We start from the raw sequence: 26,961 nt of genomic DNA, 5'->3' as shown, positions 1-26,961 counted from the left end.
TGCTTTGTGCGGCAGCTCTCGCGAGAGACGCAAGGAGAGCCCGGCCCCGCCCCGTTTGCCTGCTTCCGCCTCCCTGTGGCGACGGCTTGTTGTTGTGGAGGCCAAAATGGCGGCTCAGGCGGCGGCGGCGGCCCAGGCAGCGGCGGCCCAGGCGGCGCAGGCCGAGGCGGCCGAGTCGTGGTACTTGGCGCTTCTGGGCTTCGCCGAGCACTTCCGCACGTCCAGTCCTCCCAAGATCCGCCTGTGCGTGCACTGCCTGCAGGCCGTGTTCCCCTTCAAGCCGCCACAGCGCATCGAGGCCCGAACGCACCTGCAGCTCGGCTCCGTGCTCTACCACCACACCAAGAACAGCGAGCAGGCGCGCAGCCACCTAGAGAAGGCGGTGAGCGCGGGCTGGGCCGCGAGAGAGAAGGCTCGGGCTCCTTACGGGGCCTTGGCTGACGGTCTGCGATCCCGGCGGGCGGGGGCCACCTGGGCTGCCCCTCGGGTCCCTGGGGTGCGACTTCCGCACGAGCGGCGGGACGCCGAGGCCGCCAGCCTCACCCCGTACGTTATTTAACGTCTCTGGTAACAGGCAAGGTCCAGGACTCCGCTATTCTAAGGAACAACAGGGTCTCCAAATTCTTCAGGTTTTAAGGCGGAGATTACCTGTTGACACTTAGGGGGTCATCCCCAGATCGGCCAGTGGGTGCTGCAGCTTCTAGCTTCTCAGAGCTCAGCCCCGGGAGCATCAGCCCGTAAGCTCCCTCCTGAAGTGACTCGGGATAAGGAAGGATTGAGGTGACAGTGCAGGCATCTCTTGGGAATCTGAAGTTTGGTCTCTCAAGAAACCTAGGAAGGCATCTTTTCACTTATTAGACTGGGAAGTCTAATAAGTGTCTGGAGGGTATTGTGTCCCCATCAGTGACGTGAGGTGGGAAGCAGAGGCCCAGAGCCTAGAGTTGGTCATTTGAAGTTCTATAAGGAAGTGGAACAGAGAGGAGTCTGGATTCCAGGACCAGTTGCTCAGTGGCGGGGGAAGGGTACGGGATCTCGCAGCTCTCGCTTTCTCTATCCACCAAAGACTTCTTTTCCTCCCACCATCCACTAGTCTATTCCCTTAAGGCAGGCCTCATTTCCTCCCACCCCCAGTCTTGACCTCTGAGATCTTGGTGCTTCAAAGAATGTGTGAATGTATCTGTTATTCTACCCTTTCTGGCTGTGGAGTTTCTTCTCACAACAGTGCTGAATGGTCCCTCTTTTTGCCATTTACTCTTTAATTCTCCTTAAAGAAGAGACTTGAATAGACTCGACTTAGATTTTTAAAATGTATTGATCTGAGGTAAATCTGAACCCACCCATGGCTGGTAACGAGTTGCCTTCAGGAAGATACCAAATATTTTTCTTGCAGACTGTGATGTTGGAAGGGGACTTTAGTCCTTGCTTGATCAACTTCCTTGTTTCAGGAGTGAGATATTATGAGCTCAGAGAAGTAAATTGATTTGTGTGGCCCAAAGCCACACAGCAAGTTATTAACAAAACTGGGCTCAAACCTAGGCTCAAGATTGCTAGGTTCCACACCAAGAAAGTAAGTTGTTACTGTTTTTGTGAATTTTTATTCTTTCATTCATTCAGCAAGTACCTATTCAGCTCACACCAGGTGCCGGTCCCTATTCTAGGTGCTAGGGATCAGTAATGACTAAAATAGTCCCTGCCCATATAAGCTTATGTTTTAGGGGGACAAATAAGGAATATGCAGTAAGATACATATGTAGTAAAATACTGTAGGCAATGAGAGGAGAACCATGAAAAATATAAACCAGGGAGAAGAGATAGAGTTGACAGTGGTGAGGGAGTTTCTATTTGTGGGAGTGACATTTGAGCAGAGCCTTAAGTTGGGTGAAGGAAGTGAGCCTAAAAGACCACTCAGGGTATCAGATGCATCTCGAGTGCCTGAGCTGTCAGTGATTGGTGACTGGTTTGTGTCAGGGTCTCTCATAGCAGTGATGAGAATGAGATCAAATGAAACACAAGGCTTCTTTGGATGTGGAGGTGGGGAGCTGGAGGCTGTGACTCCTGGTGCCTGGGGCCAGCGTCTTCAGTAGATGCTCCCTGTTCTGAAGTTCTTCCTTCTCTTGATGAACAATAAATCTTGCCACCTCCCTTTCCTTGTCTAGAAAGCCATTGCTTCTAGCAGTGGTTCATTGTCACTTTGTATATCGTCACATTTTACCCACTCACCACTATTGAGGGGAAGCGGCCATGCCTCAGATTGCTTCTTTGTAGCCATTGGCTTTTGGATCCATAATTTTAAACTGTTATTCTTATGAAGTGCCTTCCCTCGATTTTACATAACCCTGAATCTTGTGGGATCTTCCACAAAGCCACAGGGTCCCCTCTATAGCTTACATTGACTTTACACTTGGAAATCTCTTTCTGTTCCTTGCATTCTCAGCTGGGAATTTGTCCAGATTTCAATTAAAGTGTCATTTCCTGTGCTGTTTTCTTCTGAAATTGTGATCTCCTTTTGTGTTGCAATGCAAGCATGCTCTCTTTAATCATTATTTGTTATTGTGCATTTTTCCCAAATCAGGCAAATATCAACTTTTATTCTTTCCTTTCCCAAACTCACTTGATAAAGGATAATATTTTCTCCTTTTAGAAGTGATTTGCTAATTTCTAGTTCTGAAGAGCAAATGCCAGAGAGGTTTCAATTTCTTCTTAGGGAACCCACCCAAGATAACAAAGAAAAAAAACTTTTTAAAGAAGGTAAATGACTCTCAAGTATGTTGTGATGATTTTCTCCTTGATCATTTCTCCTGTTCTTTCCTGAAGTAATTTTCCTAACTTATAAGTTCTATAGGTAAAACTTTTTATCGGCCTCTAAACTTACTACTACATTCAGCTTCCCTGTTATTTTCATTGCCTTTTGCTTTCTGTCTGAGAGACCTCAACATTTGGTAATCACTTTTATATGTATATATGTCATATATATATATGTTATATATATATATATAATATATATATATATATATATACATATAAGATTTTTTACCCTTCTATCTGCTTAATGTTGTTTTCTAACTGCCTCCTCAACTGCATTTGTCAGGTTTCTGGAATGAATATATAACATACTTACCCAACTGCTTCTTTAATTCTACCAATTTTGAAAGAATCACCTATTAAGCATTCTTATGAAGGGTGTTTCTCCCTTTCCTCAACAGCTTTGTTGAGGTTGAAGCCATTGGTCTCAATGACACCTTCCTCTACAGACCCTTAGAGCCCCTGCTGGCTGCCTCATTCCCTTATTCTATCCAGAGAATCCTGCAGCTGTTACAGTGCATGACAGAACAGCTTACCTGAGATCCTTCCTTCTTTGATATAATCTTGGCAGTGATATGAATGTATCGTCAGAATTCTTGGCTGCTGTGAGACTCCTTGAGTAAATAACTCCTTGAGTGATTATAAAGGATGTCACTTTACTCAGAAATCTCTTGGCTAGAGAATTTATGAAGCTGTTTCTGCAGTTTCTGTCAGATTGGGTTTTTTTACATTTCATTTTCACTTTATTATCTTTCCTCTTGCTACACATCTATTCCTGCGTGAATTTTCAGTCTTCTCTTTATTATTTTCACACTGTCTTTCAAGCGGACAGTTTTATATCAGTAATTTGCACATTCCCCTAACTTTCTTACTTTTGATTACATTTCTCTTTATCCCTTGGTCTGGATAGTGCATCATCATCCTTAGATTATCCTGACTTGAAAGCCACAGAGAAATAAATGCTACTTCTCTGGAAAAATTGTTCATTATTTGCTACAATCCAGGCAGCCCTTCTTTGTTCAGTGGTCTCTTCTGACTGCTATATACATGTTGAGCCTGTTTGCTTTCTCTTCCTGTTTGGAACAGAGCTGATTTTTAACAGTGATTTTGCTCGTCTGACTTAGAAAGCACCTCCAAACTGTGCCGTCCAGATACTTGTTAACTATGCTTCAGGGTTTAGTCTCTGGTTTACCTTCCCAGCAAATGATTAAAGCTTCCCTTTCTCAAGCCTTGAAAGGGCTCAGTTCTGAGCCTTTCATCATCAGGTGCAGCTGGAGCAGATCTGTCATCCTTTGGGATCGTGACTGTGTCCCACTAAATTCCACGCCCCATCATCCAGAAGCAGGACCTTGTGCAGAAGCTGCATTTGCAGAGCTTGTGTTAAGTATTTTCATGGAAGAGTGATCTGTCCTTCCTCCTGTTTTTCTTTTCATCACTCTTATACGCTCTGCGTCACTGATTTCAAGATGTAAAAATCTGTTTAGGAGCCATCATTTCATGATTCCACCAACTTGCACCCTGCTTCACCTTCAACCCCCAATTCTTCTGCTTCTCTGGGAATTTACTGTAGTATTGTCACCTTCTTGCCAAGTCATACATTGGTGCTTCTCATTGTCTCATTGAATCTTCAAACTCACAAGGTGGGGACCACTTCTGACTTGCCAGTGACAACACTGAAAGGGAGATTCTTGTAGCTATGTTCACATAGCAGAAAGAGGCAAGGCTGGCTCCTAAATGCTGTGCTTTCATCCCAGAAGAGTTGCAGTCAGTAACTATTTCTACATATTCTGGTGACATAAAAATCTGATGTTTTAGAAAAGTTACCTTGATTTCAAGGTACAAAGAAACCTTGAAATGCTCTCGGCCCTGATCCAAATCTTCCAAGCATGAGAGGTGTGCTGATCCAGGCCCTTCTACCCTTCAGGGTACATGCTGGCTCTGCAGTGACCCTTGCTTTCCTTGAGAGCCCCAGAGTGACCCCAGAGGCTTCTAGTAAGTTGTTCACATCCTTACCCACACCTGCAGGGCTGCTTTCCCATCACAAGGAAGGAAACAAGATATTTTTTAATGTTACAAAGTAAAGCATACAGATGAGGTAACAACTTTGGGTAAGATAGCAACCCTGGTATTTTATTTGTGATATGGATATATATTTTCTCATGTCTATATTTCTGATGTGTTGTTTTATGTTGCAAGCGTTAAAAAGTTACAAAAGCAAAGTTATTTGATTGACAGCTGATTAACAATCCTGGGAAAGTGACTGAATTGCCCTGACATGGGTCTAGTTATGTAGCTTCTAGCTTCAGGAATGGGTCATTGTGGGGGATGGCTCAAGGTGTCACTGACACTGATGCTCAGATACAAAGCAGAAGACAAGGAGCTGTCTGATGCCATTTAGGAGTTAGATCTTTGTGCTTGAAAGGCATAAGCCTCAGTTCTGTGGCCATTTGCTCTCATTTCCTGGTGACGCTAGAGGAAATCATTGTTCAAGTGACAGATGTTTCCCAAGTACTTCCTGTGTATCGGCCTGTTCCAGGCTGGGGACGTAGCACCGTGAGGAGCCACTCATTGGGCTTTATCTAATGTCCCCCATTTGTGTGTGTTTAAAGTGGGGTACACTCGTAAGACAATGGAGAAAGACCATGGCCCTGGAAATGGATGCCAAGGGCCACTAGGATCTAACTCCTCCATGTGGGTCCACACCTCCAACCCCATCCTCTTGTGTATGTCCATGTTCTCTTTATCCATCCTGTATTCTTACTAGAGGGCTCCCCTTCAGCACAGAGGACTTGCCCGAGGTAGGTATTGCAAGTGGAGACTAAGTTGCAGAACCACAGATTCTCGAGATTGGGCCAGATCTTAGCATGTCCCTAGCCCAATTCTTTAGTCACACAGTCAAGTCCACATCATCCCATCCCTCCTTCCAACTGGTGGCCTTCTCTTGCTAGACTGTCCTTTCCTTTGGGGAGTGGGTTCTGCAGAAAGCCCCTGTAGACAGCCTCCAGCCCTGAAGTTTCACCTCTGGGGCTACACTCCTAGTAGCAGGCACTGGCCCTGCCTTCTAGGGACCCTTGAGTCCCTGCTGACCCTGTTGCAGTGGGTCTTTAGGAGGGGACACTCAGGGTGGCTGCAGTGTGCCTTTGCCTGGGCTCTGCAAACATGTGTGTGCATGTACATGTGCTTTTTCATGTGCACTCACATGTGCTTGTGTTGATGTCCATGAAAGAGTCAGTGGCACTTAGTGTGCAGAAGTGCTCTCTCCCTCTTCCTCCCCTCTTCCTTTCTCTCCCTCCTGGCCCACCTGTGGCTTTCAGGCAGCTGGTCTGGGATGCAGCTCCAAGTCTTTCCCAGCCTCTTTTGTGACTTCCTTGTCTACCACTCTTGCTCCAAAGGCATCTCCAGCCTCCTCCCACCCTTTCATTGGTCCCTCCCCTTGCCTGTCTCCCCAGCCAGCAGCCCCAGGGAAATTTAATCTCTGGTTCTTCCTCCTCTCCCTCCTTCCTTTGCATTCTCATTGCTGCATCTAGGATGCTCTTAAAAATCAGATCTCATTGGGTGCTTTTTTTTCATACCTTTGACTAGGTCTGGCTCCATGGGTGACATCTGGATATTACGACCTATAGTCAACCACTGCCAGTGACTATAGTGGCACAGATACCTTCCAGCCTCATCTTCCTGGACTTCTGCCTTTTCGCAGGCTCTTCTCTACCTGGAGTACCTTCCACTTTCCCTTTGCCTAGGATCTCTCTCTCTCTCCCCCCTCCTCCCCCTCCGCCTCTTTCCTTCTCTCCCTGTCTCCCTCTCTCACTCTTCAAGGCCCAGACCCAAATGCTCCTCACCCTATGCTGTTCTCCCACAGAGCATGGCTAGTCAGGGCCTTCTGTTCAGCTGCTGATCTACCTCCCAACAACCGCCAAGACGTCTGTGGGATGCGGATCAGTGGGAACAGTGTCAGGCGAATGCTTGAGTCCTGGATGATTTGACAGACTGTAGTTAGTATGGCTGGTAGGGTGGACTGGCCCGGGACCTCATCACCTCCTATCAGAATGTGGAACTCCAGGGCACAGCAGTCCACAAGTGGGAGCATGTCATTGTCTGAACCTCATCCTACATGTGTGCCAGCAGAAGGATGTCAAGCTTCGGTCTCAGAATGGTTTCCGCTGTCCCCTGGCCCGGTACTGCTCATACTGGTCCTTCTTGGAGTCTTCCTCTCTAATGCTAACTTTGCTCATTTCCAAGCATCTTTTTAAATGCCACTTCTCCAGAAAGGACTGACACCCCCAGACCCACTCTGGTTGTAATTGATTTCCTCATGTCATGATTTGCTGTTGGGATATTGCAGTGAATGATACGGTGGGCGGGGGTTCCCTCTGCACTCTTTCCCCTTCTGAAGCATTGTGGTACTAGCGGGCTCTGACTTTGACTTAGAAGCCTAGTAGGACAGGAAGCCCCTGTCAGTAGGGGAGCAAGTGTCATTCCCTCTCCCCCTGGCATGCTCTGGTTGCTGGATTAGAGGGAAAGTGAGCCCACAGACCACCTTCTCACTTAACAGAATATCTGCAGTCTTTGTGACGGGACAACCTATGTAAACCCCAAAGAGGAGCCAGTGAACACACGTACCAAGTGTTTGGCTGAGAATTAATCCTTTTTTCTTTCTCTTTCAGTGGTTGATATCACAGCAAGTATCCTTTATTGGTACCGTTCCCTTCAAGAAATGCTCCGTTTAAATAAAAAGAATATGTTACATACAAATCCCTGCTATGATGTACACCATGAGTTTAGGCCTTGCCCCATAGACCACCTGAAGAATTGCTGCTTGGACATGACTGCATCTTCAGACAAGCAGCCTCTCCATGGGTGCCATGCTCCTGTTTGTGCCCCAGCATCCAGCTCCACATCTGGCCAGCAGCAAGCTCAGGGATTTCTGGGGGATATGTGAACTTGGGGTTTCACATATCCTTATCTTCCTGCCAGAAAAGGGGACATGCCTAACTGGCTAACCTCTGCAATGTAAGAATCTCATACTTTATTCCTTTTAAACTGACCTTTTTGCAGCATCTATACTTCCTTAACCGTATGTTACTAGATCCCACAGTTTGAAGATGTTAAATTTGAAGCAGCCAGTCTTTTGTCTGAATTATACTGTCAAGAGGTAAGAACCTGTGAAAGTTTCTGAAAGCAAAGTCCCTCTCCCTGTAGTGAAGGCAGTGGCTATCAGTGATCTCAGAAGTACTCGACTCTCTTTTGGCTTTTAATGCTTTCCATTACTTTTCTGCCTCCCATACCCTGGCATGGGGCAGCTGTAAGTGATCACTTGCTCACGAGGGCCAGCAGAAATTTTTTCCAAGACTTTCCAAAGACTGTTAGAAAACGGCTTTATTCCTAGGCTAAAGATGATTAGTTCCTGGATAAGTCCATATAGTTTATCTATTTGGTTCTTGATCTCAGATGTAGCTGAAAATCGCCTTTGAGCTACTGTGTGTGAGGCTCCTTGGGCAGCCATGAGTGCATGTTTCATAGCCCTGGCCTATCTCTCTTGTTGCAGAACAGGAAAGGTGGCAGTTATCATCCAATTTGACTGTTCAGGATTTTGAGCTAAAGCTATTTTCAGTTTAGTTGAATGAGTTATTTTAAGAGCAATGTGAAAACTTCACAGCCAGTGAGTCCAATAAAATATCTTTTTTCTTTTAATAAAGTAAATCAGCAACCCACAAATCCTTTGGTGAGTGTGAACAGGAGTGGCTTTCTGGCACTGCAGCTGCTGCATAAGGAATCCAGCTTGCCTGCTGTCTTCTTTTCCTCCCCAAACATGACTGTTTCCTTTCAGAATTCTGTTGATGCAGCAAAGCCGCTGCTGCGGAAAGCAATCCAGATCTCACAGCAGACCCCATACTGGCACTGCCGCCTGCTCTTCCAGCTTGCTGTGAGTACTGTGGGTAGGTGCAGGGTGGGGCCATGACCTTGGGGCACATCCACCTGCATAGTGTACAAATAAAGGTATATTCCAGAACAAACACCCTCCACATCCTGCTGCACCAAGTGAGTGGAGACAGAGGAACAGTTCTTTAGCCTGCTCACAAGTCCCCTTCAGCTTCTGTTCTCAGCAGGAACCCCAGCATGGGCCTCTTGCTCAGTGTCTGGAGTGATTGGTGGGAGTACCCCCAGCATGTCTTGGGGGGCTGACTGAGGGACTCTTGTCATTGCGTTCCCCTCCTTCATGCTGCTCCATTTGGCTTGTGTTCATTTAAATTTGGAGAGCATTTCTTGCCAGAAGCCCACCATGCTTCTGTGTGCTGTGCTGAGATTCCAAGGGGCTACCTATTGGGCAACAAATGCCCAAGTCAAGCCCTTGCAGGGCTACAGCCTCGCCTGTGCTCCTCCTGGGCCCCAGCCTCCCTTCAGCCCCATAGACATAGGTGGTACCCTGGTCCCAGCACTCTGAGATGCTGATAGAAGGGTTTCTGTGGGCTGGGCCTTCCTGGCTGTAGTAACTATACCTAAAGACTCTGGGAATAGATAGGCTCCACCATGAGGGATGCCTCTTCTGTCCTAGGCACGTACTCCCCTAGATTCTCTTCTCCGCGACCCAGAGTGGAGGCAGAGTGGAATTCTATACCCAAAGCAATTAATATTGATGACATAGTTTGGTTAATTTAGCTCAAAACTGACACTGAGGCCATTTTGTTGATGGGTAGGGAGGTCTAGTTTAACTTGCCAACAAAGCACTAAGAGCAGGTACTGGTTACTGTAAAGCAAGCAGTTCAGAAGCAAGGATCATTGTGCTCTCTCCTTTTTAGCAACTGCACACACTTGAAAAGGACCTGGTGTCAGCCTGTGACCTCCTGGGCGTGGGAGCCGAGTATGCCCGGGTGGTAGGATCCGAGTATACACGGTAGGCACCCTCTTCCCACAGTCCTTCCCTCTTACTTGGAAGGAGCTCAGCCATCTTGATCCTGGACGACACATAAAATTGGCATTCAGCATGGAACACTGGTCACCCGCACAAATAGTAAGAAATGCATAGGTTGTAGCACTGGTTACTTTTTGCCCCATCAGTTCATAAAGTTGGAGAGTCGGCTATGAGGATAGGGGCAGCCAGCATTCTCAGCACAATTGGCACTTTCACATTTCTAGTATCTCGAAGTAAAAAGTGCTCAGATGATTTGCTAGGTCGATTCTCTTGGCGGTGCAGATAATGAGAGCGGCACCTGCAGAGGGCATGTGCCATCTACATGGCAGCACTTTAGGCAATTCCAGTGTCCTTTTTGGGATGCCAGGAAGCTTTTAGGTGAAAAACAGCAGACAGAATAAGTGGACATTTGTATAAAGAAGGGACATAGGTTCATGTTATGCACATAACTGCTTAGACTATCTGGAGACTTGTGCCATAGGGCTGGGAGTCAGGGGTCAGAGGCCATAGGTGCCTCACTATGTGCTCTCTGTGAAGGCTTCTGGTCTGTCTCTTCCCTTCCCCCTCCTCCCGCCCCCCCGCCAAGGAAAAAAATCCTCTGCACTAGTCAGACTCCAGGCAGCAGTGCTCTTACTCTGTTGTGTCATTGAGGTTCTGGAAAGTTCTATATTTCTGTATCACAGAGCTGAGCTTATCCCATGTTGTTGGGACAAAACAGTCCCTAACTTCATTCTCTGAGCTCTGGACTTGCAAGTGTCCCCATGGGGCCATAGGCTGTCCTCATCCCTCAGCCATCCTGCCCTGAAATAGCAACTGTAACATATTCCTGACTCTTCCTGGCCCCCTTATGCTGTAGTTGTCACTGGATCTGTGGTGACACGCCTTGCAGGACACAGAGACAGCCACACACTATGCATGTTCATGCTCAGGTATCCCTAGACAAGCTTCTGTGCCACTGGGCAGGTGGCCTAGGTAAGCTCTACCAGAGCCCAAGACCTCCAACCATATAGGGCCTTCGAACAATTGCTTCCTGTGTGACAACATGGGAACCTTGTGAAGTTTCAAGCCTTAGATTTTAACAGTTGCACAGCGGGCAAGCAGGCCTAGAGTGTCACACTATGAGGTCACAACAACAGAGAATGGTGCAGTGACCTGAAACACAGACATCTTGCAGGCTGTGTGACTGTGTGACTGCCCTCCCCACCACAGTTTCCTCACACATAAAACGGGGAGAACGGTGCCCACTTGATGGGTTTTTGGCCGCAGCACACAGGGACTCTGCCAAAGCTAGCAGGACAGAGACTAAGACGTCCAACAAACTGGAGCCTGTGGGCTATGCATGACCATTGCTCTTCCTAAAGGCAGCCACTGTCTCCCAAGCTTCCTCCTCCATTGTTTTAGCTGTCTCCTGAACTTTTTAACATGTTCATTTTATTATTTTGTTGGTGATGACAGCAGCACACACATTTAGAAGTGCAGAAAGGTTTAAGAGAGAGAGTAGAAATCTGGTCTTGTTGCCTGCTGCAGGTAGAGATGGCAGGTGGTAAGGCTGTTAAGGGGGCTCCCTGGTTTCACCCTCTTAACACTCAGGAGGACCCGAGGGGCTTAGTCAGTTGAAGGAAGGGGAGGCACAGAGGGGCCACAGTGAGGCACGGATTTCAGTTCAGATGCCCAGGCCTGCCGACTCATCCCCCCGCCCTGTGCTGTCCACCAATGCAGAACCCTGATAGTCTGTGTCAGCAAGAGTGAGATTGTGGGAGACATGGCATCTCGAACCCTGCCTGTCTATGCTTTCTGAGCACTCATCTATGCCTTCTGGGCTCTTGAGCCATGATGAGTGTCTAAATTAGGCCAAAAAAGAAAGACCAAACAGGACAAAGAGTAGTTTCATAAATAAAACCAACCTCATTGGGGATGGCGGGAGGTGCTGTCATCTGCTTAACCCTCCTTTGTGGAGCTCATTGGTACCTGTGAGTGTTGTAGTGGCATAGTCATTCTAGGAGGCAGCTGGGCCTCATAGACTGACTCCCCCTTTCTGTTTTCCAGGGCTCTGTTCCTGCTCAGCAAAGGGATGGTAAGTTGAGGCTGAGCTGGATGGGACTGAGCTAGATGAGGTTGGTATGGTAGATACAAGGCTGGGCTCCTGCTCCCCGTGGTGCAGCCCTTTGGGTGCCCAGACCCTTAAGTACAACAGATAGCCGCAAGAGCAAGGCCTCTGTGCTCCAGCTGGGTTCAGAGGTGAAACTCAGATTCGAGGTTGCGGGATTTGTGCTGAGGAAGAAGCAGCCTGGACCCTGGTTCCAGCCTAGCTGTGTGGCCTCCCTGCATGGAGCCTGTAGTCCCCCAGTGGGTGGCAGGCAGATGGCCTTGTGCACTGGAAGGGAATCCTAGTGCCTGTTCCTCTCCTCCCCAGCTGCTGCTGATGGAACGCAAATTGCAAGAAGTCCACCCGCTGCTGACCCTCTGTGGACAGATTGTCGAGAACTGGCAGGGGAACCCCATCCAGAAGGAGTCTCTTCGCGTCTTCTTCCTGGTGCTCCAGGTGACACACTACCTGGATGCCGGGCAGGTACGTAATGCCTCCCACAGAAGGACTGCTGGGGAGCAGGCAGGCAGACCAAGAAATCTCCTCTATCATCGCCTTTTGTCCCTGACCACAAAGTGCATCTTATTCAGGGCTTAGCTCCCCCCCATACCCCGTCATGCTCTGGCACAAGTGCTGTTCCCCTGCAGGCAGAGGGGCCTCTGAGAGTAGCCTGGCCTCATGGAGGGAGTTGTCTTGGCCTCACATATTCACAAGGTGTGAACAGTCAGGTTTCTAAGGGCATCTGGGGATCCATGTGAGTAAACCATTATGATTCTTGTAAGGTGCCTAAGACAGCACGTGTTCAAGCAGTATCTGTCCACCACCCCCAGCTGATGAGAGCTTTGTGGGGTTCAAGTAGGGACTCACAGGATCAGCTGTGTCGGAGACTCAAGTCCATAATCCCCGTGTGGCTGAGAAGTAGCTATATTCTATGTGGTGAATGTCTCAGCCTTTGGGGGATGCTGCCCCATCCACCTCACCCTGCCCCGTCCCAGTGACTGACCACAGACTGGGCCCCTTGGGTGCTAGGAGGCCGCAGATGGAGCCCCAGAAAGTGCCAGGCAGGCCTTTCATTAGTAAGGGGCTGCCTACGTTCCCCCACCTGTGACCACCTTTATTTCTTGGGCCAAGCGCTTGCTCAATACATAGGAACACAAAGCAGACTCATAGGGTGCTGACTGCTGTGGAGATGTCCTATGGGGCCTTGGGACAGGGCTTTCCAGTACCCAGGGGCTAGTTAATATGAGCCACAGCACCTGCAGGACTCTGGGACCAGGAGGCAACTTCCCACCCTTGATGATGACTGCTAGCTGCCCTAGCCCTGTCCTGCCCTCTCAGGGTCACTTCTGGAAGGAGGAAATGTGGCTCATGGAGGATCTTTGGACAGGCCTCTCCCAAGCCTTGGTGTTGGGCCCAGCACTAGGCAGTGGCTGAGTCTCAGTCCCACAGATGTCCCACCTGACTCTGCTCCCACACCCTGAGAGCCTGCTGCCCCATCTAGGGGCGGGCTTCCTGCAGGTGGTAGACATGGGGAAAGCTCCTAGGGAAGAAGGGGCTGGTGAGTTGGCATCTGGTGGGAGTGGGCGTGCACTCAGGTGAGTGGTGCCGCCCACCTACTATAGGTGAAGAGCGTGAAGCCATGCCTGAAGCAGCTGCAGCAGTGCATCCAGACCATCTCCACGCTGCACGATGATGAGATCCTACCCAGCAACCCTGCTGACCTCTTCCACTGGCTGCCCAAGGAGCACATGTGCGTGCTCGTCTACCTGGTCAGTCCCTGGGGCCAAGGCCGGGGGCCAGGCAGGTGAGGAGAGGACCCTGGTGACCACCGCCGTCTGGTCTTGTCGCCAGGTGACCGTGATGCACTCCATGCAGGCCGGCTACCTAGAGAAGGCGCAGAAGTACACAGACAAGGCCCTCATGCAGCTGGAGAAGCTCAAGAGTAAGTTGGGCTGAGTAGGTCGCCTGGCCACAGCTCCCCCTGGTGGGAAGTCTGACCACGACCTCTGCTGGGCCTGAGGAACTCTGAAAGACTGCAGTTCCAAGTGGTCCCTATGGATTTTGTTACCTCAGTTGGCAGATGGGGATGATCTAGGTTTAGGGCAGAGCAGGCCATGCCTAGGCTTGACCCTTGATCCGTGGCCAGGGGTCTTATGCCATCTGTCGCCCTCACTACATAAGATGGCTTTGACTGCAGTATCCCACCAGGGCCTGTAGAAGACGACAGTTGAAACAGGTCATAGCTCCTATTATCCGCGTTGTGACATTGATCGTGCTCAGGGTGAGGCCAGGATTGAAACTCGGCTCTTGCTGACTGACAGCTGATGCCAAGGTTGTGGTTTCTTCCTGGACTCTTGACTAATTCATCCTGTGGGACCAAGCACCTTTGATTAGCAGGAACACAGAGCTCTGGTTCAGTGTCTCTCTTACTGCTTACCCACTCTCTATGTCCTCGTCAGTGCTGCTTGGGGAGGAGCCATTGGCCAGAAAACCGGAGCCCTCAGGGATCACAGTTTATTCCGTCAGCACAGCCCTTTCCCAGTTATAGCCAAACTGGGAAAGGGCTGTGCTCTCCGGTTCCAGTGTAAGGACAGCACTTGGGGCAACCAGAAACTGGGTCCTCCTCACTGCTGCCTGAGGCTGTCACATAGTCTCACTCTCCTGGGCAGTGTCAGCATTTTTAGAACCCACCATGTCCGGAGTGATCTTGAGTATGAGGCTGGGTCATGATGGATGAGGGTAGAAAACAAGTCCCTCCAGGGATTTCTTACTCTTAAAACACTCCGGTCACCAGAACCTGCTATGAACCTGTCTCTCCACCTAGACAGGGAGATGAACCCATCACTCAGTGGTGTAGCAGGCATGAGTGAAGTGATGGGCTGAACGCTGGGCTGGTGCTCAGCAGAGCGAGTAGGCTCAGACCTGGTAGCTGAGGGGTCGGTGTGGTGGTTGGCCTCTCCTCAGCTTCTCTAGCTGCCCAGAATGCTCACTGCCCTCTCGCCCTTAGTGCTCGACTGCAGCCCCATCCTGTCCTCCTTCCAAGTGATCCTGCTTGAGCACATCATAATGTGCAGGCTTGTCACGGGACACAAGGCCACCGCGCTGCAGGAGGTGAGGCCACTGGGGGCCACGCACACACAGGGTGGGAGGGCAGGAGAGCAGGTGGTTGAAGTTTGCGAGGTCTCAGGAGTTGCCACGTGTGCATCGGCAGGACATCCACCCGAGCTATTCCATGGTAACTTAGAAGTTTGTGATCCTGCATGGGCACAGTTGATCAGACAACGAGATAGAGAAGTCAGCGGTCCTTTCTCTAAAAGCCTGTGTGTCCAAGGAATATGGGGTCTGGAACCTTGGGGTCCCCTGATGGCAATCCCCTCCCTGCCCCATGTATCCCCTGCTGCCCACCTTCTTGAGAGAGCACAGGGCCTTAAGCAGGGCAAAGGTGCTGATGGCCAAGACATGTTGGAAAGGGAGGAGAAAGCAGGTCACGGACAAAGGTCACTGTCCTCAAGGAGATCAGGGCTACTGTTTGCCCTCACAATGGGCATATCCGTTGGAACTTTGTGCCCAAGTTAGGACAGGCAGGATATAGACACTAGGTCCCAGGTTGTAGGTCTTGTGACATTAGGCATACTCTCCCAACAGATCTCCCAGGTCTGCCAGCTGTGCCAGCAGTCACCCCGGCTCTTCTCCAACCATGCAGCACAGCTGCATACACTGCTGGTGAGTTCACAGAGCTGCCTGCCCCAGCCCCATTCCAATGAGCAACCCTGCGATCGTCATCCCGGGCAGAATCCAGAACGATCCCAATGGGCTTCATTCTGACAAGCACCTTGAGTTCAAGTTGACTTAGGTCCTCGGAGGAGGGAATAACTCAGCTTGCCATCTCTGTGTCTCCTCACCAGAGCAAAAGCTCAGGTATAGCTATCTCAGAGGCACTAGTCAGGCTCATCCAGGTGCAGCCATGCAACCCTGGATAAGCGGTGAGTCCTTGAGCCCTCACTGTCTCCTTCCAGGGCCTGTACTGTGTCTCTGTCAACTGCATGGACAACGCAGAAGCCCAGTTCACCACAGCCCTGCGGGTAAGGTGCCGGCCCTCTCCCTATTGGGCGGGCGGTGCTTCTTAGTAAGGAGTCAGGCGTGGGCTGTGATGAGGACAACAGCCGTGCACAACTGGTCAGCGGGTGACTCTGTAATATTCATGCCAGCTGTTACAGTGATGCACTTTATTTGGGATTATCCATGGCAGGTCCTGTGCTTCTTAGATGGGGACAAGACCAGTGCTGGCAGCACAACCTGACAACGGATGGCTGTGGGCAAGGGGGCTTCTGGTCAACCTGGGGTGGGGCTTCCCCTGCCAAACCTGAAAGACAGCTACTAAGGAAAGCCTGGTACCCACTGGTGCCACAGTGTGTTTAGCCTGTTTTACTCCTGATTCCCAGCCAGCCCTCCCAATAGCCCACCAGACTGGTGATGGCTTGTGACATAACTGAAGATGTAGTCACTCAGTGGGGTTCAGGAACTTCCAAGAACTGTCTATACAGAGAGTTGAAACACGAAGCTGGGTGTGTCCTGACCCTGCACCAGCCCCGTGACCTGGGTGCTCTAGGGGCAGAGGATACCTGGTGCTGCCACATTGGGTGGGAATTCCGCTAGGGGGTGTCCTAGCCTCAGATGGGGTCCTGTCAGGCCCTGGGAGAAGGCTGGTGCCACATCCTTGTAGAGTTGACAGACCAGGGAGTTAATAGCCCAGTGGCAAGTCTCAGCTCTGCCCACCTTGCTCAGGACCAGATAAGTACATCCTCAACTTGACCCTGACATCCTCCCAGGAAAAGGACTGGCAATAGTTTCCTCCCAGTGGTCATAGGGAGGCCCCAAGCAGAGATGTTGGGATGTGGGGGCAGCTCTGTGACTCAGGTGAGGTCACTGGGATGTCATGTGCCCCCTGACTATCAAATGGCTAGCTTTGTTCTGCTCCTTATGCCAGTCTCCAGACCTCTTCACTCTCAGGGTTGGGTTCATGCGGTGTTACTGCTCCAAGATTCTCTGCAGGGCTATGGATGCAGGCAGCACACCCCACGGAAGAGCAGGCATAGTGCCTGCTCCTACTGCCCTCCAGGACCTTCCATCCATTCCCACTCCTCTGGGCCATGGTCAGCTTGGGCTAATGGGACCCCCCCCATATCCGTCCCTACTGCCTGCACTTACTGTATAGGCCCATGAAGTTCTCTTGGCCCCTCCTCATCTCACTTCCCACAAGTGGCTGCTGCTGCTCTCATTGTGTATGCTCCCAGGGATTCCCGCATCAGCCAGGAGGGAATGACAGGGAAGTGGTGCAGCCAGGACATGGACCCAACCCTCCGGCCCCAAACATGAGCTTTTCCTGTGGTCCTTCAACAAACGAACCAGAGCGTCTCCTGCATCAGAGGACCCTCTGGGCCTTTTCTGTGGGTGGAGTCTGCACTACCCAGGTGCCCTCAGCCTCTTACATAGCTGTGCTTCCTCAGCCCCACAAGGAACCAGGTTCTGGATGATGCTCAAGCCACTCAGCTTGGTCCCTCTCTTGGCCATTCGTGAGTTGGAGACAATGGTCTGTCTACTGCCAGCCATTGGTGGCATCTCTGGCCTTCTTCCTGGCAGAGCCCACCCCAGGACTGGCATGTGCCTCTGCCATGTTAGTGAATACAGGGTCCCAAGGTCACCAACCGATATGAAGGGAAGGGCTGCTCAGGTCTCAGTTCTGAAAAACAAGCAGAAAATAGACCAAAACGTAATGTGTTCTGAGAGCAGGATCAGAGCGCTGGTTCCCTTTTCTCAGTTTCCTAAATTTCTTGTAATACAGATGACAAGTTTATAGTGCAAAGAACTAACAGTTGTACTGTTCTTAAGTTTAGGATACAGACAAGGGGTATATGTATGAAATGAAGAGAATAAGGTATTCCACAGTAAACACCAGCTAGCGTTTGCGTGGCTCCAATGCTATGAGTGACCCCTAATTCCCCATGTCTCTGTTCCAGCTCACCAACCACCAGGAGCTATGGGCCTTCATCGTGACCAACCTGGCGAGTGTGTATATACGGGAAGGAAATAGACACCAAGAGGTAGTAGGTGACATGCTTCATGTTTGGTATTTTTTAACTCTTATTTAGGGACTGGGGAGGAGAGAGCCCTGGGTACTGGCCATCTCAGCAGCCCCAGTGTATCTGTTCTCAGAGTGCGGTGTGACCGGGGGAGGCCATGTCTGGGACAGAAATGTCCCTTGGCCAAGTAACATTTCTCCCTGTTGAAAACAAGCCAAGCTTTGTTGATTCTCCCAGAACAAATCCAGTTTCTTCTACCTCAAACTGTCTATTGTAGCGTGGTAGGGAGGCCTCTTGGCTCACTTTTAAAGAGCAGCTTGAGGAGTTGTTTGCACTGGGCCCCAGGTTGTCCTCATCCCCCAGACTCGGGATTACAGGGTGGGGGGTGCTAAGGGCCTATCCTTACAGGACAAGTGCCCTCACACCAGGTTCCCCTGTAACCCCTCAGCTGTGAGATCTCTGGCCTTCTCCCCTACGCCCCTCCCCCCACCCCAGCCACAGCTCTGCGATCCTGTCTCCAGAGCGTCAGAGTCAACCACTTCTCTCCATCCCACAGCCTTCGTTTTAGTTCAGGTTACCATCATCTCTTATCTACAAAAAGCTTAGTTGAGTTCCCAGATTTTGCTGCAGGGAGCAAAAAGCCCAGCCAGCCTTGACCACTTGGCAGTCAGGAAGCAGTGGGCAGAGTCATTTGAGTGCTAGGCATGGGCTCCATGAGGCATGCTTGGCAGGTCATGGGGAAGCTCAGCTTCCTTGTCTTTGCCCCCCACCCCTTCCCCTAGTCTGCCTCTTGGAGGAGCTGTGGGGGCACCAGGTGCTGCCTCATCCCTAATCCAGTCTCCTCACAGCAGCCAGAGGGGACCTAAAATATCAGTCACAGTGCTTCCTGTCAGTCTCCAAGGTCCCTGTACCTCCAGATAACCCCACCCCCACCCTCAGCCTACATAGGCTTATCTTACCACCTTGCCCCTCTAGGCTGGGCCCCTCTGACCATAGAAAGACTAGGACTAGACAGTTGCCCATGTACCCCAACTCCCTCATCTGGCACAGAGCAGGGTAGGCTATGGGTGCAAGTACCCCACCCCAGACCCTTTGCACTGGAGGCTGTGATTCCCATGGGAGTGTAAGGAAGTAAGCATCCTGTTCAGAGTCCCATAGTTCCCTCACCTGTCCTTGCACATCCTGCTTCCTTTCTTGGTAGGTTGCTGAGGTCTGGAATTCAGAGTGAGGGCATGACACTGTCAGATTGGGTTGGGAAGTTAAAGGTAGCCCTAGTCAATTTGGTAGCATATTTGGAGCCAAACTCTCTCACGTTTAGAAATGCAGAGTGATCCCAACTGACGTTTCCTCCGCAGCTGTACAGCTTGTTGGAGAGGATCAACCCTGACCACAGCTTCCCTGTCAGGTAGGCGGCCCCACACTGAGGTCCCACTTTACCAGTTGTCTTATGCTTTTTCCGCTCTTTGGGATGGCTCCGGTTCCTGTGGAGCCCCTGGCTGCCCTGTTAACCAATACCTCGCACACCACCACCACCTCTAGCATCCACTCCTCTTTTGTAAGACTCCTGCGTTCACAAAAACCCCACCAAGTTGTGATGTTCCACTCTCCCCGCAGCTCACACTGCCTTCGAGCAGCAGCTTTCTACGTGCGCGGGCTCTTCTCCTTCTTCCAGGGACGCTACAACGAGGCCAAGTAAGTGCTGGAGAGGGCAGCCCTCAGGGTAATTTTCTCCCCCAACACTGTGTGCCCAGGACCTCTGTCCCCCTGCCAGGTGGGCTTTGCTGAGGGCTTCAGTTTGTTCTCCTTACGTAGGCGGTTTCTGCGGGAAACTCTGAAGATGTCGAACGCGGAGGACCTAAACCGGCTCACGGCCTGTTCCCTGGTGCTCCTAGGCCACATCTTTTATGTGTTAGGGAACCACAGGGTGAGTGCCTGGGGCTGGGCTGAGGGGCCATCATGGTGCTTGCGGGGGCATCACCAATCAACACTTTCATTCTGTGCCCCTTCCTCGATGACCTTATCTCAGTGACTCCCCAGCCCCCATGCTCCATGAGGCTTGGCAAGAGCAGGAGTGCCCTAGCTCACAAGCCTGGGGGGGCGGGGGGAGGGCGGGGCAGGCCGGGGAGCTTTGTGTCTCTAGAAAAGGGATTGGTGGGGCTACTTGGAGCTGGTAGGGCTGAGGCAGGTCCCCTTCCTGTGTGTTAACACTTGGCACAGAGATGTGTCCTCAGTTATAATCCTTTCAGCTCTGTTTCTGCCCAGCACACACGTCATCCTCAGGTTACCCTCGTTCTCACCCTTATCCAGAGTAGCCCCTGGGGTTGGTCCCGGTGAGATCAGCGAACTCCACGTCTCCCTATCAGATGTGCATTGTTGCCTGCTTTCACCCATTGACCTTACAAGGCTTTCAGTTTTTTAAATAAAATATTTGTTCATATTATAAGATATGACGTTTTCATCATAGAAATTCTAAGAAGCAAAGTTGAAAATCATTGCATGTCCTCTGTCTTTTGCCTGTTTTCACTGCTTGCCCCTGCCCACACATAGGTCTTATTTGTCAGGCTATCTTACAATTTTACACCTTGTTTTTCTCTGCCCCACTGTATCAGAGGTTTTTTTAATGGCAGAATTTTGAAGCTACATCTGCTCAGTAGTTTAGCCACCCTCATTTGAGCAATTTTCACAGGACAGATGTCACAGGTCAGGTGTCTTGGCCTGTAAAGTTTTATCTGATCAAACCCCAGGGCTCCCTAAGAATGAGCATTTTTAATGAGCCTGGTAGGTTCCCCTCCCCACAACCATGTGACAAGCGTTTGTCAAGGCCAGTGGGCCTTGGTGGCCTCAGGTCCTGGTGGCCATGGCCTGAACACTGGTGATATCACCACCCTCAAAGGATAAGGATGAGCTGTGGGTTCTCCCTTCTGAGTACAGCTCTGCTCCTTCTAGAACATTCTGTCACCCTGCCCCTCAGCCTCTGAGCACAGTAAGAACAGTGGCCTTGGTGTGTGTTTTGGGGCAGCATGAAGCCCCACTGAATACGGGCTGTGTGCCTGTGTCTCAGTGTGGCTGTGATTACCCCATTTCCAGATGGGGAGATTAAGGTCACACAGCCAGAAACTACAGACCCAGGCTTAGAGCGAGACCTCCCTGGCTCTCATTTGTCTAGACATCTCCAGAAGCCACCTTGAGTGGGGCAGGCTGGGCAAAGCAGCTCTTCAGGTACAGCTCTGGTTCATGTTTGGGGTGATCCCGGGGCATTTTATAGAGTTTATTTGGGACCCTGCACTGCTTCCTGTGTGCCTGGGCCCATATGGGGGTGACATGGGCCCCCAAGAGCCCTCAGACCCAGGCCTGGCCTCAGGTGACTCCAGGTGTCGGGGGAGACACCGTCAGACACAGACAACGCCACTCTGAGCCTGATAGGCTAGTGTCCATGAGTATTGCGAGTTTGTGGGTGGTCTCCCTCAGAACACCTCAGGGTCATGCAAATTTTCAAAACCCAATTCTGTGGGGCAGCCCCAAGCTAACATAGGAGAGCCGAGGGAGACACTCCTGCAGATGGCTTCCAGACAGGCCCAGTCTCGGGCCTGGAGGAGGAGGGTGGTTTTTCCTGTTCTGTTATGCATTCTGAGGTCTTGGAAGGTCTTGGTTCAGCCTTGAAAAGCTTAGAGGGTCCACCTGGAAGTCATCTTCGAGGTGCTAGTAAGGGGAGTGTGAAGTAGTGCTTTTGCGTGCCTGCACACCCATAGCTATGTCGAATCTAGGACTTAAGAGTTGGTTTTGATGATTTGCAAGTCTTTCAGCTGTATGACAAGTGTCCTCCAGGCTGCTGTGAAGGGCGTTCTCCCAGTGTCACCTTGAACCCAACATTTCAGCCATTGGGGCTCATGGTTCATGAGCAAGGACAAAGTAGCGCTGCCAGTCATCATGGGGTCAGGGATGGGTGTTTATGGCCCCTGACAGCTCTCTTTCAGCTCATCCTGGGAATTGGGGATGGCGTCACTGTACAGTCACACATAGTCAGGATTAGAGGGTTACCAAATGGTTAACATGTTAACCATAGCCCTACATATCTGAGGTGGCCTCCCACAGGAGCAGGCTCCTCCCTTCTTTGTCCATTCTGCCCTCATCACTCTCACTGGGCAGACTGCTGCCTCCTCCCAGGCTCTGGGATCCTGGAATCTGCCTTTCCAGGTGGCTCCTGATCTGGGTCCAGAGCTGACTACCATCAGTGCCTTCTTCTCTGGTTGGAAAGACAAAGGCAGAGGCATATGGAATTGCTATGGAAGCCATGGTCCACACACATAGCCAAGGAGTGGGGGCAGTTTATTTTCCCCCGAGGTGGTTGAGTACTTCACAGAGGCCATGTGAGATGGGCTGTAAAGTAGGAGTTTGCCAGGTGACAGGAGGGCACAGCCTAGGCTAGGTATAGCAGGTAGGGTCTGAACTGTCCCTGCTGCCTGCCCCAGCCCCCTTCCCCCCATTCCCTGGCTGCTCTTGGTCGACAGGAAAGTAACAACATGGTGGTGCCCGCCATGCAGCTGGCCAGCAAGATCCCAGATATGTCAGTGCAGCTGTGGTCGTCGGCTCTGTTGAGAGGTGAGTGCAACAGCCAGCCCTTCCCATAGATCAGAGATGCCCAGACTGGCCTCTGCTCAGCCTGGTCTCTACAGGCCATAGCCCCATTTCTAGCACATTCTCGGGCTCTTAGGAGGCCATTTGAGGGCAGTGGTCACTATGCTTATTCATGGGGTCAGCTCAATGCAGAGTCTGGTTCAGCCTCTCCGGGACCTGCAAGACATCTGGATTCTTGGCATCTGGGTGAAGATGGGCTATGAGCCCTGGCACTTGGCCTCGTCCTTTCAGGCAGGACTGGCTGAGATGCTCTGAGCACAGAAAAGGCACTCAGAGTGCAGCACTATTACAAACTGGCTCTGGGCCCTGGGGAGAAGGTAGGGGGTAGGCTGCTCCTGCAGTGGGCTTTATGAGCCCATTCAGTCCTCCTGCCTCAGAAGTGGGTATTGGGTGTCCTGCTCAAGCAAGCTCTCATATGCCTGAGGCCCTGCATTACTCAACCAACCTTTGTCTGCCTCCATGGGTCCTGCTGCTCACCCACTTCCAAGGACACATGACTCAATAACTCTTGAGGGCCTGTATGAGGGCTTCTGGCAGGTGGACTTGGGTGATCCCAAAATAGGGCTCCAGTGATGTATCAGGTACATAGGAACCCACTGGTGGAACCTGGGTTCGACCTTAGGGCTTCACCTGTACCCAAGGGGAGGGTGTTTGCCAGGGCAAAGTGAGCTCACCCTGTGTGCATCTCACCCTCAGACCTGAACAAGGCCTGTGGGAACGCTATGGATGCCCATGAAGCCGCCCAGATGCACCAGAACTTCTCACAGCAGCTGCTGCAGGACCACATTGAGGCCTGCAGCCTCCCGGAGCACAACCTCATCACGGTATGGGCTCTGGATGGGGGGTGGTTAGAACAGGGGTGCTAGTTGGCTCCTCAGGGCCAGCACCTGGCCTGTAGCCCCCAGGGTGTGCGCATAGTCCCTGAGGAGGAAGTGCACAGTTGGCTGCTGTCTCTTTGCATCTCTCCAGCAATCCCTAACTTGGCCTCAGGAGACCCTTAGATACGGGAGATGGCACCAGTACTCAAGTGGGTAATACAGCCAGGGCCCATCTGACTCTGGTGTGGAGCACAAAGGACCCTAGTTGGGTGACCAGCCAGTGGAGGGCAGCATTACAGATGCAGGCACAAAGCCCAGTACACCCTGCCCCTCCCTAGGAAGGACCTCATCTGTGTGTCCTCTTTTCCCACAGTGGACAGATGGCCCGCCCCCTGTGCAGTTCCAAGCTCAGAATGGACCCAACACCAGCCTGGCTAGCCTCCTGTGAGGACCCTGAAGGGGTCTGCCCAGCTTCTCGGGGCCTCCGCAGGGCCTGGTGTGTTTCTGACTTCCACCCAGATGGCACTTGTGCTTTCCTCAGAGGCATGCTGGCATAGTGTTCCCAGGCTTCTTTCCCGACTGTCTCCAGAGCTTCCGAGTCCCTGGGAGTGTGCAGGTTCAATTCCCACCCTCCCAGGAAGGGCCAGCCGGCATTCCCACTGCACACAGGACCTCAGTGCTGAGGCTCGCAGGTGGGACGTTGAAGCCAACTTTCCAGAGCCATCTTTTATGAATGGACGTGAACTGCCAGTCCTGCTATACATCTTAGTTACGCCTGCTGGGGAGCACATCTGGGTGGGAAGTGCCAGGGTAGGCGGCATCGCCAACTGACTTCCATCATATGGCCTTCTGTGCCAGGCTGGAATGTTTCCTCTGCTCTCATGGCAGCTTCCAGAGCCCAGAGGCAAGACGCTGGTTTCTGGCCGGAAATTGGGAGGAAGAAGTGATTGCTCACATCAGGGACAAAGTGCATGCCCTGCTATGACACTTTGCCCAGCTTGCTTTTCTCTCCAGCGTCCATCCTTCTGAGAGCTGGGGCCTCTGGTCAAGGGCCCTGGGAGCCCAGGAACTTGCCTTCCAAACTTCTGCACCTTGACTGGATCTCTGTTTTGCCATGGGGGTACACATGCTGTAGACACGGGTGTGCATGTGTGTGCGTGCTGTAGACAGGTGTGTGTGTGTGTGCCTATGCCGTAGACATGGGTGTGTGTGTGCGTGCATGCGTGCATGCGTGCGTGCGTGCATGCATGTGCATTGATTCTCAGAGCTGGAGCCAGAACTGAGACTCGTGTTAGCACCAGCTGCCTTCCCGTGTCAGCATCCATACCATGGGGGTAGTAAGCCAGGGAGAGGGGAGAGGACTCTCCTCAGCCCAACTCAGGATGCCAAATGAAGGGGCTGAGGCAGCTCTGTGGCCTCCTAGGCAGAGGACATTTGCAGATGCCTGGAGCTCAGCCGACCCTACCTTCAGGAGGGAGGAGGAGTAGATCTACCTGCCTTAGGTTTCAGGATAACATTGAAACCTTTTCCCAAGCTGGACTCAAGGAAGTTCTGCCTGGCCCAAACAGTGTGCTCAGTTCTGTGCACTTCTTAAATAGTTCAGGAGGTGCACCGGGGGTGATAGATGGATTGAGGGTAGTCGAGGTAACCACCCCTCCAGCTTCCGATGTGTGGGAATGGTGCCCCGCTGAGGGGTGGTGAGTAGTCTTGCTGATAAGGGTGGCTTGTGGGTTTGAGTCTTGTTACTTGCATTGTGAAGGCCGCTTCTCAAAGCCTCAGTGTCTGTGACAGAAGGAACATTATCTGGGATTGCTCAGGTAGCTGCTTAGCCCCTGAGCCTAGGTGTGCCTTAGCCACAAGCAGGGCTGTCAGCTTGTCCTGGGCCACTGCCTTCACCAGGCTGGTGTCAGGGTCCTGCTGCACACCTGGGGGCCACTGACAGGTAAGCAAGTGAGCCGTCAGAGGGATGGGCTGGCCGGGGCTTGTTCTAAGAGGACCCACCTTCTCTGCATCACCCAGGAGATGCTGGCCCTGTCTCATGCTCTCCCGGGCTGCCCCTGGCTGCCCCCTTGGCTGATAACCCTGGGCTTGTGAGGCCTTTGGTGGAGAGTGTAAGCCCGGCCATAAGCTGTCTCCATTCTGTCTTCCTTCCCCCTTAAGGGTGTCCCCCAGGCCTTCCCCCCCACCCAAGGGATGGAACCCCTGTCTCACCCGGGTTGCACCTGCCAGCTTGGACCCCATGCTGTCCAACTTCTCCAGACCCACATTACTTCAATCACGCTGCACATCATGTTCGTCTCTGCGTATTTATTTAAGCCTTTCGTTGCTTCTAGGGCATTTTGTATGTAGAGCAGTTGAAATAAGAACCTCAAAACTTAATATCTGTTCTAATGTTAAAGTGCTTTTAGTGACCACTCTGTTATCTATGTATGTGTAAGGTTAAGGATAAGTTCTTAAGTTTACAGTTAAAAATTCAATATTTAATATTCCACTCTAGCTTTATGGAAGCCAAACTATGTGTACGGTTTAGAACCTCTCCTTCACCACAGCATTTTCCAGTTACATTGAGCTGGCATACATACTTTACTGTGAGTCTACATTCAGTTTCTCAGTCATAAGAATTTAAGACAGGGAGCAAGCAAGCTACCAGGGAGATATTGCACAGTGTCATATAATTAACTGTTTAGAAAAAACAAACTCCAAACTCTCCAGCTTATGCGGTGTACCATAGTAGCAGAAGGATTTCTGTTGTCAGATCAGTTGCTGAAAGCTGGTTAGACCCTTGTGTGCTCCTCCCACCTTCTCCTGTTGGCAGTAGTGGCCCTGAGCCTGTAGGTCTGAGGTGCTGGTCCAGGAGGTGCCCCTAGGTTCCCTCAAAATTACACAGCTGCCTCCCCCTGCTGGGTCCCTGCAGGTGCTCACAGGTGGGGTGAAGATCCTCTCCCTGGGGTAAGTGCTACCTATCCCACTTACTGGGAACACAGACAAAGAAATAGGATAAGGGCTACCTGGCACGGTGGGTTTTTGGTTGCATTGTCTCTTTGTTAAAGGATTTTTAATAAGTATGTTTGGCATAATGTCTTTTAACGGGTTTGTAATATGGTTTTAGCAGCCTGTAACTTCAGCTGGTGCTTTTAATCAGGAAAACAAAAATTTATAAATGTAAAACATTGTTTAAAAGATATAACCATAGAACATAGCTTCTTGTTTGTGGATTTCTTTTTCTATGTATTTAAAGTAAAATCACTTGCAGGAGCCATCACTTGCTGTGTCCTGCCTTCTGCCCCTCCCCTGCGCCACCCCAGACAGGATCTTGCCCACCCCGCCCAGCCAGCAGGGCTGCAGGGGCTTCTAACCAGTCAGGTATGAGGATGCAGAGCCCATACCTGGAAGACCTGGTGGAAACCTGAGTCTTTCGCTCTGCTATTGATGTTCCTCTGGTCCAGCCTTGCTGGAGGGGAAGGAACTCCAAAGACATCACATGTGAGTCTCTGAGCACTGCCTCTTCCCTGCCCCTTGCCACAGACAGACTTCCTCACACACCTGGAGTCCTATTCCCTGTGTTGTTAGAAAACACATGGCCCTTTTTTTTTTTCCTCTTTAATTCCCCCCATACACACTTCCACCCCT

The 26,961-nt window shown here is 51.1% G+C and overlaps 1 protein-coding gene across 4 annotated transcripts; it reads left to right on the top strand.

The window, feature by feature from the left end:
* Positions 1 to 59: 59 nt before the first annotated feature.
* On the top strand, positions 60 to 26,593 carry MAU2 (MAU2 sister chromatid cohesion factor). 4 transcript variants are annotated; one of them, XM_011366709.2, is made up of 19 exons: positions 61 to 382; positions 7,467 to 7,484; positions 7,889 to 7,954; positions 8,630 to 8,725; positions 9,600 to 9,694; positions 11,759 to 11,786; positions 12,126 to 12,281; positions 13,421 to 13,567; positions 13,650 to 13,740; positions 14,806 to 14,909; positions 15,444 to 15,521; positions 15,815 to 15,880; positions 17,816 to 17,899; positions 19,234 to 19,283; positions 19,493 to 19,570; positions 19,691 to 19,802; positions 22,387 to 22,477; positions 23,210 to 23,337; positions 23,705 to 26,593. In XM_011366709.2, exons 1-19 carry the CDS (start codon positions 107 to 109, stop codon positions 23,777 to 23,779), a joined length of 1,839 nt encoding a protein of 612 aa, XP_011365011.1. In that variant the 5' UTR covers positions 61 to 106; the 3' UTR covers positions 23,780 to 26,593. The 4 variants fall into 4 exon arrangements, with proteins under 4 accessions (XP_011365013.1, XP_011365011.1, XP_011365010.1 ...); XM_011366708.2 differs by having other exon boundaries at positions 17,816 to 17,902; XM_011366711.2 differs by lacking the exons at positions 22,387 to 22,477; positions 23,210 to 23,337; positions 23,705 to 26,593 and adding an exon at positions 20,966 to 22,380 and having other exon boundaries at positions 60 to 382; positions 17,816 to 17,902.
* The last annotated feature ends 368 nt before the right edge of the window (positions 26,594 to 26,961 follow it).

The sequence above is a fragment of the Pteropus vampyrus genome, unplaced genomic scaffold (genome assembly GCF_000151845.1).
Source record: "Pteropus vampyrus isolate Shadow unplaced genomic scaffold, Pvam_2.0 Scaffold126, whole genome shotgun sequence".
NCBI classification, from domain to species: domain Eukaryota; kingdom Metazoa; phylum Chordata; class Mammalia; order Chiroptera; family Pteropodidae; genus Pteropus; species Pteropus vampyrus.
The sequence above is the reverse complement of the archived record's forward strand: the minus strand, read 5'-3'. Positions and strand labels throughout refer to the sequence as shown.